Source organism: Danio aesculapii, chromosome 2 (genome assembly GCF_903798145.1).
Source record: "Danio aesculapii chromosome 2, fDanAes4.1, whole genome shotgun sequence".
NCBI lineage: Eukaryota > Metazoa > Chordata > Actinopteri > Cypriniformes > Danionidae > Danio > Danio aesculapii.
Genome location: NC_079436.1, coordinates 8,728,481 through 8,741,129, shown reverse-complemented (window position 1 = coordinate 8,741,129; position 12,649 = coordinate 8,728,481). Strand labels below are relative to the sequence as shown.

At 34.4% G+C, this 12,649-nt stretch overlaps 1 protein-coding gene across 1 annotated transcript; it reads left to right on the top strand.

The window, feature by feature from the left end:
• Window positions 1-213: 213 nt before the first annotated feature.
• On the top strand, window positions 214-10,351 carry wu:fc46h12 (uncharacterized protein LOC568958 homolog). Its single transcript, XM_056465929.1, has 5 exons — window positions 214-354; window positions 6,824-6,932; window positions 8,307-8,423; window positions 9,642-9,720; window positions 9,832-10,351. Exons 1-5 carry the CDS (start codon window positions 257-259, stop codon window positions 9,921-9,923), a joined length of 495 nt encoding a protein of 164 aa, XP_056321904.1. The 5' UTR covers window positions 214-256; the 3' UTR covers window positions 9,924-10,351.
• Window positions 10,352-12,649: the final 2,298 nt, after the last annotated feature.

Genomic DNA, 12,649 nt, shown 5'->3' with positions numbered 1-12,649 from the left:
GTTATGCGTACTGAACAGATTTGATGAACACTCGAACAGAACCCAAATGTTAAAGAGTTACCACCAGATCAGCTGACACAGATTAACACATTTCTCCAGGCAGAAGAACACGCGTGTAAAGTCCCGGCGCTTGTGTTTCTGGAGCTCGCTAATCAATGCCGTGGCTCTACTTTTCTTCTGAATGCACATGATCAGATGCTGAGTATAAAACTGCAGCACATCTCTGTATGATCACTGACCACTGAAGACCTTCACCATGCAGACCAGAGCATTGCTGTTGACCTTCACCCTGATTCTGGGCATGGGTCTGATGGCAACCGCAGAGCCACTCCACGCTCAGTGCAGGGTCATCTGGTAAGGTCTCTTCAGGAGACACCTGTGTTTCTTTGTGTTTTTAATGTTTATTGGAAATGTTGTCAGCTCAGGAATGGGCAAACTTGGTTTTGGAGGGTCCAACGCTAATCAAACACACCTCAATATGCCAACCAGTGTCTTCAAGATCACTAGAAAGGCAAGTGTTTGATTAGGGTTGGAACTAAACTCTGCAGGACATCGGCCCTCCAGTATAAAGTTTGCCTAGTTTTGTTTTAGTTGCTGTCGGTAACCCTGCTGAAAAATCCAGCCTAAACCAGCCTAGGCTGGTTGGCTGGTTTTAGCTGGTCAACCAGCCTGGTTTTAGAGGGGTTTTGGCCATTTCCAGGCTGGTTTCCAGCCATTTCCAGCCTGGTCTTAGCTGGTAAGGCTGGAAAATGACCAGCTAAATCCAGCTAAAACCAGCTTGACCAGCCTGGTTTAAGCTGGACATAGCTGGTTTTGGCTGGGCTCCCAGCCTGGCTAGGCTGGTCAAGCTGGATTTAGCTGGTCATTTTCCAGCCTGACCAGCTAAGACCAGGCTGGAAATGGCTAGAAACCAGCCTGGAAATGGCCAAAACCCCTCTAAAACCAGGCTGGTTGACCAGAGTTTTTGGTTGACCAAGCCTAGGCTGGTTTAAGCAGTTTTTTTCCAGTAGGGAACTGAGTCTAAAACGTTGGTTGTTGACTCAACTCGTCATTGGGTTGGATTTTTGTCCATATTTTGCACAACTTTGGGTTGAAACAACATTGAACTTATTCTTCACATACAGTAAGAGCAGGCGCACTGGCGCAGCCATCGGAATCTTTTTGGCTTGAGACTTTCGTTCACTTCCATTGGTTTTTTAGACATTAAAAACATGTTTTCTTATTATATTATTCTGCTTTTTATGAATAGTCATGAACACACTTGTTTGTAGAATCTGTTTTATTATCCCCGGTCATTTCTCCCATTGGCAACTGAATCGTAAGTTCTAAAACAATCGCAAAAAAGAAACGAGCGCACTTCCGCATTGCAGAATAAGGTCAATCATAGGGTGTTAGATAGTATGTGTGCACTGATTGAAATTAAATTGAAACGTCAAATTTAAGTGGGCTATTTCTTGCTAGTTATATGGTAAACCAATGATATCACCATCAAAAACATTGAATCGATTTAATGTCGATTAACTACATTGATGTCAAATGTCATTAAATTGACATCGAATGATGGCATCTAAAATTGATTACAGGAGTCTTGTAATCGTTTCTTGATGCTGATGTTGAGTCAATTCAATGTCGTTTAACATCAAGCTAGTTTATATGCAGTATTAAGATACAAACTCCAGCGTAAGTTTGTAAACTTTTAGATTACTTATTTAAAATGAGCTGAAATAACACAATTTTTTGGGGCGCAAACTTAATTGTCTTATGTTCAATCGACTTAAATTTGTAAAAACTAATAATTCAACTTAATTCCTCACGTTGTCCCATCACAAATGGATTTTGTGGAAACCAGCATTTTGTTTACAGTGATACTTTTGTAACATAATTTTGGTGGTCAAAAGAGCATCAATGTTTGGATGTCAAACAGACGTCAAGGTTTGATGCATTTTTGACGTGTTTCTGATGTTGTTTGGACATCAAGGAAGTCTTATCCTGTACTGGCTGATTATATGTCACAAAACAAGTCATAATGGCCAATTTTAGGAAATTGAGATTCATATATAATCTGGAAGGTGAATAAATAAGCTTGTTACGATAAGACAATTTTAGGCTGACATAAATCTGTTTGGAAAACTAGAATCTTAGGGTTCAAAAAATGTAAATATTGCACCAAAAAAAATTAGGTTGTCCAAATTAGGTTCTCAGATATGATTATAACAACTCAGAAATTAAGTTTAAATATAATTATTGTGGGAATTTACTAAATGTCTTCATGGAAGATGATCTTTACTTACAGTAATATTCTTATGATTGATTTTTTTTTTTATGTAACTTGTACGATGTATTTTTGAAGTTGCACATGTATATTTGTGTGAATAGTGTTTGATTAAATTGTGGTTATAAGCAAAACTATAAGCATGAAAAAATGTAGTGTTGTCAGTCCTGTAACTGTAAGCATAATATTGTTATAATGGTTATATTGTTCATTTAACGTAAAACTAAACTGAAATGTTGCATTGACAAATAACAGAAATACACTGTAAAAAAAAATTCTGGGTTCCACACAATTCCTTCATGTTGTCCCAAAACAAATCGATTAAGTTACCTTAATAGTTTTTACAAATTTAAGTTGTCACAAAATAAATGCAAGAATTGTGTCGTTTCAGCTAATTTTAAATAAGTAGTTCGAACAAGCAACAAAATTAGTTTTTTGAGTTGAAGTACTAGTTTAGCCATCAACATTTTTTTGTTGTTGTTGTTGTTGCTAATATATTATTATTATTATTATTATTATTATTATTATTATTATTATTATTATTATTATTATTATTATTATTATTATTATTATTATTATTTGTGTCATTCATTTACACAACGATGGCATTTGGGGTGCTTGAAAATTAAACATAAAAAAAAACATTACATTTACAAACTACAAAAAACGCTGTTTTGTGAAAATTCTGATGTTTATATGTTTATATATGTTTTTCGATGTCATTGTGAATCTTTGGCAATGTTTTTAACATTTTTAAGAAAAATGTTTCATTAAAATGTAAACATACCTCAAAACTGAAACAAAGTTATAAAGACCAAAAATAGGATAAATAATAAATTAAATAAATAAATATTCAAATAAATTTAAAATAAATAATTTGAAAAATGACAAAAGGAAACAAAATTTTGCAAACAAATTCAGAAATGCATAAATCAATTATGCAATGACAGCAAAGAGGCTGTAATTGTATTAAAGTGAGGTTGATGGGCAAATATTTGATTGGTGTTCATACAGTTTATTTACTCATACATGTAGAAAAGTGGAAAAGGATAGAGTTAATTTGATTATTGCGTATTATTATTATTATTATTATTATTATTATTATTAGTATTATTATTATTATTATTATTATTATTGAATGTTACTGTCTGTTATTTATTCATAATGTGGAATGGAGAAGTGGTTAAATATAAGATTACACTGAAAAAAAATGACTCAAAGATGATTCCTTGCATGTACTAAAAACATTTTAAGTTAAGTGGTTGTAAACAATCTATTTGGGTTCAATTTAAACAAACAAATTAAGTTGAACATTTCAAAATTGTTTGCAACATTTTTTCAGTGGATGTTTCCTTTTCAGATTGTTTGGATTGTGATTTCAAGATTCTACATTCTCAAATTTAGAGAATTTTTTTCAAATCACGTTATATATCGAATATGTTGCTTCATAATTTTAATAAGTATTTGATTCTTATCTTTATCTTATCTTATATTCTTATATTTTTCTTATCTTATATTTTAATAAGTATTTGATTCTTATCTATTCTTAATCTATTGACTCTAAAACAAAAAAGTAGAGTCAAAACATTGATGTTTTTTCAGTGCTGTTTGTTCAAACTACTTATTTAAAATGAGCTGAATCAACATTATTCTTGATTTTTTTTGGCAACAACTTAATTGTATAATGTTCAATCCACTTAAATCTCTTCAACTTAATAAGTTAACTTAATTTATTCATGTTGTCCCAACACAGATCGATTTTTTAAAGTGTAATCTTCAGTTCACCCCCAAAAAATAAAAGCTCTCTCATTATTTACTCATCTTTGACTTATTCAAAACCAATTTGAGCTTCTTTCTTCTGTTGAACACAAAAGAAGATATTTTGAAGAATGGTTAAAACGGGTAACCACTGACTTCCACAGTGTTTTTTTTTCCAACAATGGAAAACAATGGTTACAGGTTTTCATCTTTCTTCAAAATATCTTCTTTTGTGTTCAACAGAAGAAAGAAACCTTTAAAAGCACACAATAATGAGTACATAGTGAGTACATCTTTAATTTTTGTGTGAACTATCCCTTTTAATGTCAATGCAGCATAAAACACAAATAGCAAAATCAATAAGTATGATGAACAAGCACACTTGTCACGCAAATCAGTTGTGGTAAAGCTTAAAATACTATTGTATTACTTCAAAGTAATGTCTGTTGTAGGGAAAGTTGGCAGTTTTGCAATTCTTCACCCTTTTATAAAAAGAAATCATCAAATCTTATGATCGGAAGGGCTGAAATACCACGACAAATTACAAACTTGTGACTCCCATCATAAGGCTTGGATTGTGAACAATCACCATGCTAATTATTCACAGTTACTGACCTTCCACATTTCCTGGGAAATGTTTATTCTTTCTGAAATATTTCCCAAGTGATGTTTAATAGAGCAAGGAAACTTTCACAGTATTTCCTATCATTTTTTTTTTTCTAGAGAAAGTCTTATTTTATTTTAGTTCGGCTGGGAAAAACATATATTATTTTCGATTATCTACTGAACTATTCCAACTTGCCCAGTTTTGACTATATATTTTTATTTAGCTTTTTCAAAAGTTAACAACACAGAACATCAAAACTAAGCAGCAACCAAACTAAAGTAAAACATCCACAGTATATAAAATAAATAAGTAAAATAAAAATAAATAAATAAATAAATAAATAAATAAATAAATAAATAAATAAATAAATAAATTTTTTAAAAAAAGGAAGGAAATACTAAACCAGTGGGAAAAAAAAACAATTTTGTCAAATCAAATCATGTGATAATGTTTTAATATAATTCAAAAATGGATTCCAAATGTTTTTAAATAATTCCACCTTTCCTCTCAAAGAATATGTGATCTTCTCTAATAGTATACAGTTGCAAACTTCTGAGATCCACAGTCCAATTGGTACATCAATGTCTGTTTTCCATTTTAAAGCAATGCATTTTTAGCTATCGTAAGCAACATGTCAGTGAGTTTAATAGCATGATTAAGCTGGAGGTTAGAATTTGTATAATTGCCCAATACACATATCTCTGGATCCACTGGAAAATCAATTCCATGAATCTGTGATTTGATATTGCAGACTTGTACCCACAACCCAACTTGCCTAGTTAATAGAATAACCTACATTGTAAAAAAATAATAATAATTAGTATTTTTGCATATTTTGTGATTTATGTTTTTTATTTTTATTTATTTTTTTGTCCCTGTATCCCTGATCTTTCTTCCAACAACTTTTAATCTTCAAAGTGATATGTTGTCTACACTGAAAAAAGTGTTGCATGCAAAACTGTGCAAACAATTTATTTGTGTTGAATTTAAACAAACAAATTAAATTGAGCAATCTTCAACTTTGTTTGTTTAAATTCAGCCCAAATAAATAGTTTACAACCACTTAACGTAAAAAAATTGAGTAAATCCAAGGAATCATCTTTGAATAATTTTTTTCAGTGTAGGTTGGTTTTGTATATTACGCTACAAAAACCTTGTAACAAACTGCCAGTATTTTGCGTTATTTTACACCCTTATTTCTTTACACATTATTTCCTATTCGTTATATTATTTCAAAATACTAAAATGTTAATAAAAGTCACTTTGTTGAACTGTAAAGTTGAATTTTCAATATTAAAAGTCGACTGAGCAACGATCAAGCTCCCATAATGCAATTCACAACCATAAACAAACAGAAAAAAACGTTTGTGAATCACAAAATACAGAAACCCATTTCACACGAGGGCCCAATACACACTCCAATTGACAAATTCACGCACTGTTAGACATTTTATTGTATTTTTGCAGTAACGTACTGGCAGCACTGTTGTCAGTATATTACTGCAACTTCCCCTTTACAGTAACTTACCTGTAAATGTGCTTTACAGTAGCAGGACCCCTACTGCAATTTCTCTTTTACAGTAAAATGCAACTTCTTTTTATGGTAAAATGTCGTTTACCACATTTAAATTTTACAGTATGACGATTTTTACAGTACTTCTACTGTAATTTATTTACATTTTACACCACTAGCAGTTCAAAACCTTTATTTTTAGTGTTTATTTTAATAAATTCCAAGCAAGTTACAATTTATTTTTAACTGTCATATTTCTGTCTTCAACTACAATGGCAGTACTTGATTACTTCGATTACAGTAGTATACCGCAAATTCCTAATATGCAGTAAGCTACTGTAAAAGTGTTAAAATGGTGTACAAGGCAGTGCATATTTCAGTAGTAAACTGTAAAGAATGTATGTGGCATATTACTGGGCGTTTTGCAGTAAATAACTGTAAAATTGTGGTGAAGTCTAACAGTGTACTCAAGTGCTTTGGTTCCAGTAGTATACCGCAAATTCCTAATTTGCAGTAAGCTACTGTAAAAGTTTTAAAATGATCCACAATGCAGTGCATATTGCAGTAATTAACTGCAAAGAATGTAAGTGGTATTTTACTGGTCGTTTTGCAGTAAATAACTGTAAAATTGTCTAACAGTGTGGCTGTAATTGTTACTTTTACTTTCTGTCAGGCTCTTTGGGATTCCCTGCGAGGAGGTTTACATGAAATTGGTGAACCAGATCAAGGCCTGGAAGGGCATGGGTGGCTGCTTGACCGTCGGACAGAGATGCTTGTATGATGTAAGTCTATCCACTATTCGCAAAAGCATGAATCAATACAAAAACACACATCCTATTATTTAAAGTCTGCCTGAAATCAAAAATGTGCAATGTTTATTTTGATAGCTCACATTGTTATTCGTAAGATGAATAATGAATCAGTGCAAATTAATCCACTGAATTTTTATGTTTGTTTCGGTAATCTTCGATCAAAATCTGACCATGTGCTTCCGCGTTTGCAATAGCAGAGATTGACGTCAACCTTACTGTTCAGTTGCTATGGTAGAATAATGCACAACAGAAAGCCCCGCCCCCTACTCAATATTCAGTTTCAGTTTGAGGTATACATCAGCATACTGAAATAAAGATTTCAGCAACTTTCTCAAAGTATCACACGGACTTTAAAATATGTATTTAAGGATATTCGACCTGTTATACTGCATAATAAACATTTTAGTTAGTTTTAATTACATTTATTTGGTCAGACTTTATTTTAAGGTACAATTCCTGCTGTTAATAAACCATTAACTAAGACTTTTAGCTCAATAAAGTACTTATTCGCTGCTTAGTAATAGTTAGTAGAGAATTAGCAGAGAAATGTATAATAAGAGCATACTTTATAAGTACTAATAAACTGTGACTATCTTAATAATAAGCAGGTTAAAAGCAGGTAATTAGCAGTGGGAATTGGTAATTAAACTAAAGTGTTACCCATTTTTTTTTTAAATGATGGTTTAGAAAATTATTAAATGGAAAGTTCCCCTTAAAGGCAAAGTTCACCCAAAAAATGAAAATCCTGTCATTATTTACTCATCCTCCATCTTGTTCCAAACCTGTTTGAGTTTCTTTCTTCTGCTGAACACAAAGGAAGATATTCTGAAGAATGTTGGGAAAAAGCAGCTACTGACTATCATAGTGTTTTTATGGATGTCAATGGCTTGTTTTTCCCCTCAACATTCTTCAGAATATCTCGTTTTGTGTTTAACAGAGGAATGAAATGAATCAACGTTTAGAACCACTTGAGTGTGGGCAAATAGAGAGGAAATTTTCTGTTTTAGGGGTAAAAAGTGGGAAAATATGTTTTGAATATTCAGAAAACACTTGCAAAACTCTTAATAGGAGTACCAGCTAAATCACAGGTGTCAAATCCAGTTCCTGGAGGGCCGCAGCTCTGCACAGCTTAGCTTTAACCCTAATTAAACACACCTGATCAAACTAATTAAGTCCTTCAGGCTTGATTGAAACCTACAGGTAAGTGTGTTGAAGCAGGTTTGGAATTAAACTGTGCAGAGCTGCGGCCTTCAAGGAACTGGATTTGACACCTGTGAGGTAAATGTTCTAACATGTCAACTCTGAGTATTATATTCAAATGTAGAGAACTATTGTGTTTTTCAGTTGGTTTCTGCCACACCGTTTCACATCGTAGCTAAACACACATCTAGACAGTGGACCAGCAAAGAAGACCTGAACTTTCACCTGGTGGCAACTGAAGAATCTATCTGCAGAGTGACGGTAAAATACTACGCTGACAATACTTTCATACTGTAATATGAGGTAGGCTATGTGTGTGGATAATGGTGAGCAGTGTTGGGTAAGTTACAGCATTACATCATTAAAACTATTTAAAGGGTACCTATTATGCCCATTTTTACAAGATGTAAAACAAGTCTCTGATGTCCCTAGAGTGTGTATGTGAAATTTCAGCTCAAAATACCACACAAATAATTTTTTATGACTCTTTGAAACCACCCCGTTTAGGCTTTGATCCAAATTGCGCCATTTTGGTGACTGTCGCTTTAAATTCAAATGAGATTGTGCTCCCAGCTCTCTTATCAAAAGGGGTGGAGCTTTAAACGCCTATGTGTCAGCAATGTGGCAGATTCAAAACTCTAATGGCAGATGGCTGCTTCTCACTCAGGGCTGTTTATGCTAATGAGGGAGATATCATCACTAATGGGTGGTGCTATTCCCCTCCGATGACATGTATAAAGGGAGAATGTCAATCAAAGTGTTTCTGTGGACTGTATTTATGACGTCTGATTATAAAAACAAACTATTAATTCATTTTTACCATTAGAGCCTGGCTATATTCACAATACTGTGTTTAAACCCCTGGTAAACGTGATTTTTGCATAGTATGCCTCCTTTAACTGACTGTAAGTAATTTAATTATTGAATAAGAAATTTTATATTTAATTACTTGACTCGATACTACTTAAAAATAGCAGAAATTAAACTCTACATAGTTTATATTTGAGACAAAACTTGGCGTTTTAGCTTCATAAACAATACTTAAGCATTTAAATAACAAAAAAAACCCAGTGCACAAAGCAAGGTTCGTAAAGATATCGATGAGCATTTGGCATGGAGAAACTTGACTGGCCTGCACAGAGTCCTGAACTCAACCCGACTGAACACCTTTGGAATGAATTAAAGTAAAGATTTTTCTTTTATCGAGTAAAAAAGTTTGTCCTACTTGGTTGTGCGCATATGTTTATGCATATTTTCAAAATGTATGTGCATCTTGGCAATTCTATTACGCATTTGAAAATATGCATAAACATATGCGTACAACCAAGTAGGACACACTTTTTTATTGGTGAATGGTAAACAGGTGGATAGAAATATAACTTCTGTCATCTTTTTCTCACCTCTATTAAAAATGTACGTATTTCTCAAGGATATTTATACTTTTTGGCTTTGTTTCCACTATTCTTCCCACTGCTACAGGGATATGCTGTTTCTAAAGCATGGGCCAAACTGGAGGATAACGGCATCACCTACTGCACCCTCTTCAACCTCATGGACGGTGAGACTTTCACACTTGAAAAAACTCTGACAATATGAGAGCTCTGATTAAACATTCTTTCCCAGTCATGCAGGGAAATGACTAAGTCATCTTTTGTGTGTGTATTTGCAGGCAGCGGACTGGTGGAAGCCGAGGGTTTTAGGCAATACACCAATGAATGGATTTGCTTGGATTACTCGACTGCCAACTGCACCATCTACTGATGAGTTTCTGATGTGATTTATAGGTCACGCTTTATTTTGATGGTCCGTTTGTTGAATTTAAGTTACATTGCATCTACATGCCAACTAATTCTCATTAGAATATAAGTAGACTGTTAGATTGGGATTACGGGGTTAGTGTAAGTTGATGCACATGCTAATTTTCTTATAATCAGATAAATGTCTGTTAAAGCAGTAGTATCAACAGATTTTAAGCAGACAGTCTACTAATACTCAAATGGACCGTCAAAATAGTGTATAAAATAACATTTATACGCTGAAAACACCATGAAATGTGTAGCTTTTTAATATTTTCTGCAGTCACTCATATACAGTTACAAAGCTATTAATCGTAACTAATGGCTGATCAGTATGTGTTGTTTAAACTTGAGTAGAGTGCATAATTGTATAAATAAACCTTAAAACATTAATGTGTTGAGTCGCGTCCTTTCTGAAGTGCTGTTTTTGTTGCCATAGGGGTCTGCGATATTTTTTGGGCTGCAATTATATTGTAACTAGAACCTAAAGTTCATTGATGAACTTTGATGTTGGCTTGAGAAAGCCAATGTGACTGCGAGCAAAACTAGGAATGGCAGTTGGTAGGAAACACTAGCCCCTTTCACACAGCCATAACGGTAAATATCAGGAATATTACCGGAACTACTTTCCCAGTAAATTCATAAAAAAGGTGTTCACATAGGCACGGACGTTCTGGAATTTTTCCGGAAAAGACCATTCACACATTCATTCCAAAATACCGGTAAATTCTGACATCAGTAACCAGAAATGAGCTCTAACCCGCCGCTTGTATTTGTAAACATTTGACTACATTACAAACTCTGTGGATGGATAAGTATTGTGAACAACTTCGATGAAAACATATGGAGGAACACTTTCGCATTTCGAGATGTTCATAATATGTGTGTGCGCTGGCGCTCACCGGCTGCTTCATGTGCTCACGCGACACATCAAACAACTGAAGGAAGCAGAGCCTGAAGGTAAACAAACAACAGCTTATTACAAGCATCTTATCGATAATTATTAACACAGTTGGCATTAAGAAGGAACATTGAAACGCTATCTGACTAACATCTAGCAGCTAAATGTGTCTGGAAAAATATTCAAAGGCTTTTATTTTTATGGACAGTGCAGATGTGAATGCGTCTGAATGTTCTGATTGGCTAAAGTAGACGTTTTACGTCAGCGAGTTCTAGACGTGAACGCGCTCTTTCTGGCAATCTTTCCTTCCTCCCTTCCAGCATTATGGCAAATTACCGGTAATGTTACAATTTCTTCTTCCGAAAAATTGCTGGAACAAATTTACCGGTATTTTAAAAAAGGGCCTGTTCACACATACAGACCTTTATGTGTGAAAGGGGCTACTGCGGTTGCTAAGTGGTTGCTAGGCAGTTGCTAAAATGCTTATAGCATTGCTAGGTTGTTGAGCAGTTGCTAATGTAAACTTGGTTACTAAATGGCAACCTTCATGTACATGTTTAATCAAATCCTAATACTTAGTATAGGCATTTCTAGCATATGTTATTGCACTTAGAAAATCATTAATAGCATGTAGCTTATCGTTATTAGCATTTGGCTAATCATTGTTACCATGCATAGTTCACAGGAAATCCAATTTTGCTAGCATGAGTCAAATGAGCCAATACCCAGGTCCCTAAGATGTTCTGATGTAGAGATATTGCAGTTTTTAAATGGTTGCTAGGTTAGCCTGTTTTGTTGCTATGGTGACAATTGACACTTTAGTGATAATACATCAAAGCTTCTTGCCAATGGCGGCCACCATTTTAAACAGCAAAATCAAGGTGGGAAGAAACCCAGAAGTATCGCCTGAGTCACACAGGAATGTTGTGTACCTGGCTGTATCTTATCAGCGAAGAGAAAATTATACAAATTTATAATTTCACCACCTTCCGAGTGACTCTAAATGAATTGTGAAAATAAAAAGGGATATTGGACCTAATTTTCAGTTAAGTTAAGGGAAATGGCACTAGTTAGCTAATGTTTTCTTTCCCAAACACACATTTTAGATGCCATTCATGAAACTCAAGTTAATGAACTGATTCTTTCACTATATTAGACATGTCACGATACTGAATTTCGGTACTGAAACTAAAAACAAAAGTTCATTCCCTGTTAACATTTAAGGCACTGTTGATGGCGTTCTTAAACAGCGCTGATTTGCCATTGTGTTCACCTGCTCAACAGAAATGACTGTGATTGGCCGTGAAGGTCATCAGTTCACCGCACTTCACCTGGTGAATACTATGGCTAATCAGCGGTGTTTGTGAGCATGCTCAGCGGCGCTTAAATGTTAGCAGGAATTGGACGTTTTTAATACTTCAGTACCGGGACAACACTATTACAGACAACACAAGGGAGTGCCACAGAGGACTGCAGGGTTTTATCACTCACCAGGTTACATAGGCTGAAGCTGGGAAGCGTCCCCATGGTGTTTACCTGCTGCCATGAACTGAAGCCTAGGAGGACACTTGGAGGTATTTCTCTGAAAGAGATTGTGATTTAGTTTGATGCCTAATATGCTTTTGTGTATTGTTTAAATTAAACTGAACTGAATGATATTAAAGTGATGTTTACACCATATCTGCATTATGAAATCGCGACAACAGCTGGAGGTTTGTAGTACACAGCATGTTGTTGCAATGTTTACAGTGCTGATCCTATACTTCCGGGTTTCTTCCCACCGCAGCCTC

Bases quoted from the DNA above. Each gene is read 5' to 3' on its own strand.
- wu:fc46h12 (XM_056465929.1), top strand. From the start codon at position 257: ATGCAGACCAGAGCATTGCTGTTGACCTTCACCCTGATTCTGGGCATG. The intron at 6,933-8,306 runs GTAAGTCTATCC...TGTGTTTTTCAG, and splicing joins GACAGAGATGCTTGTATGAT to TTGGTTTCTGCCACACCGTT. The intron at 9,721-9,831 runs GTGAGACTTTCA...GTGTATTTGCAG, and splicing joins CCTCTTCAACCTCATGGACG to GCAGCGGACTGGTGGAAGCC.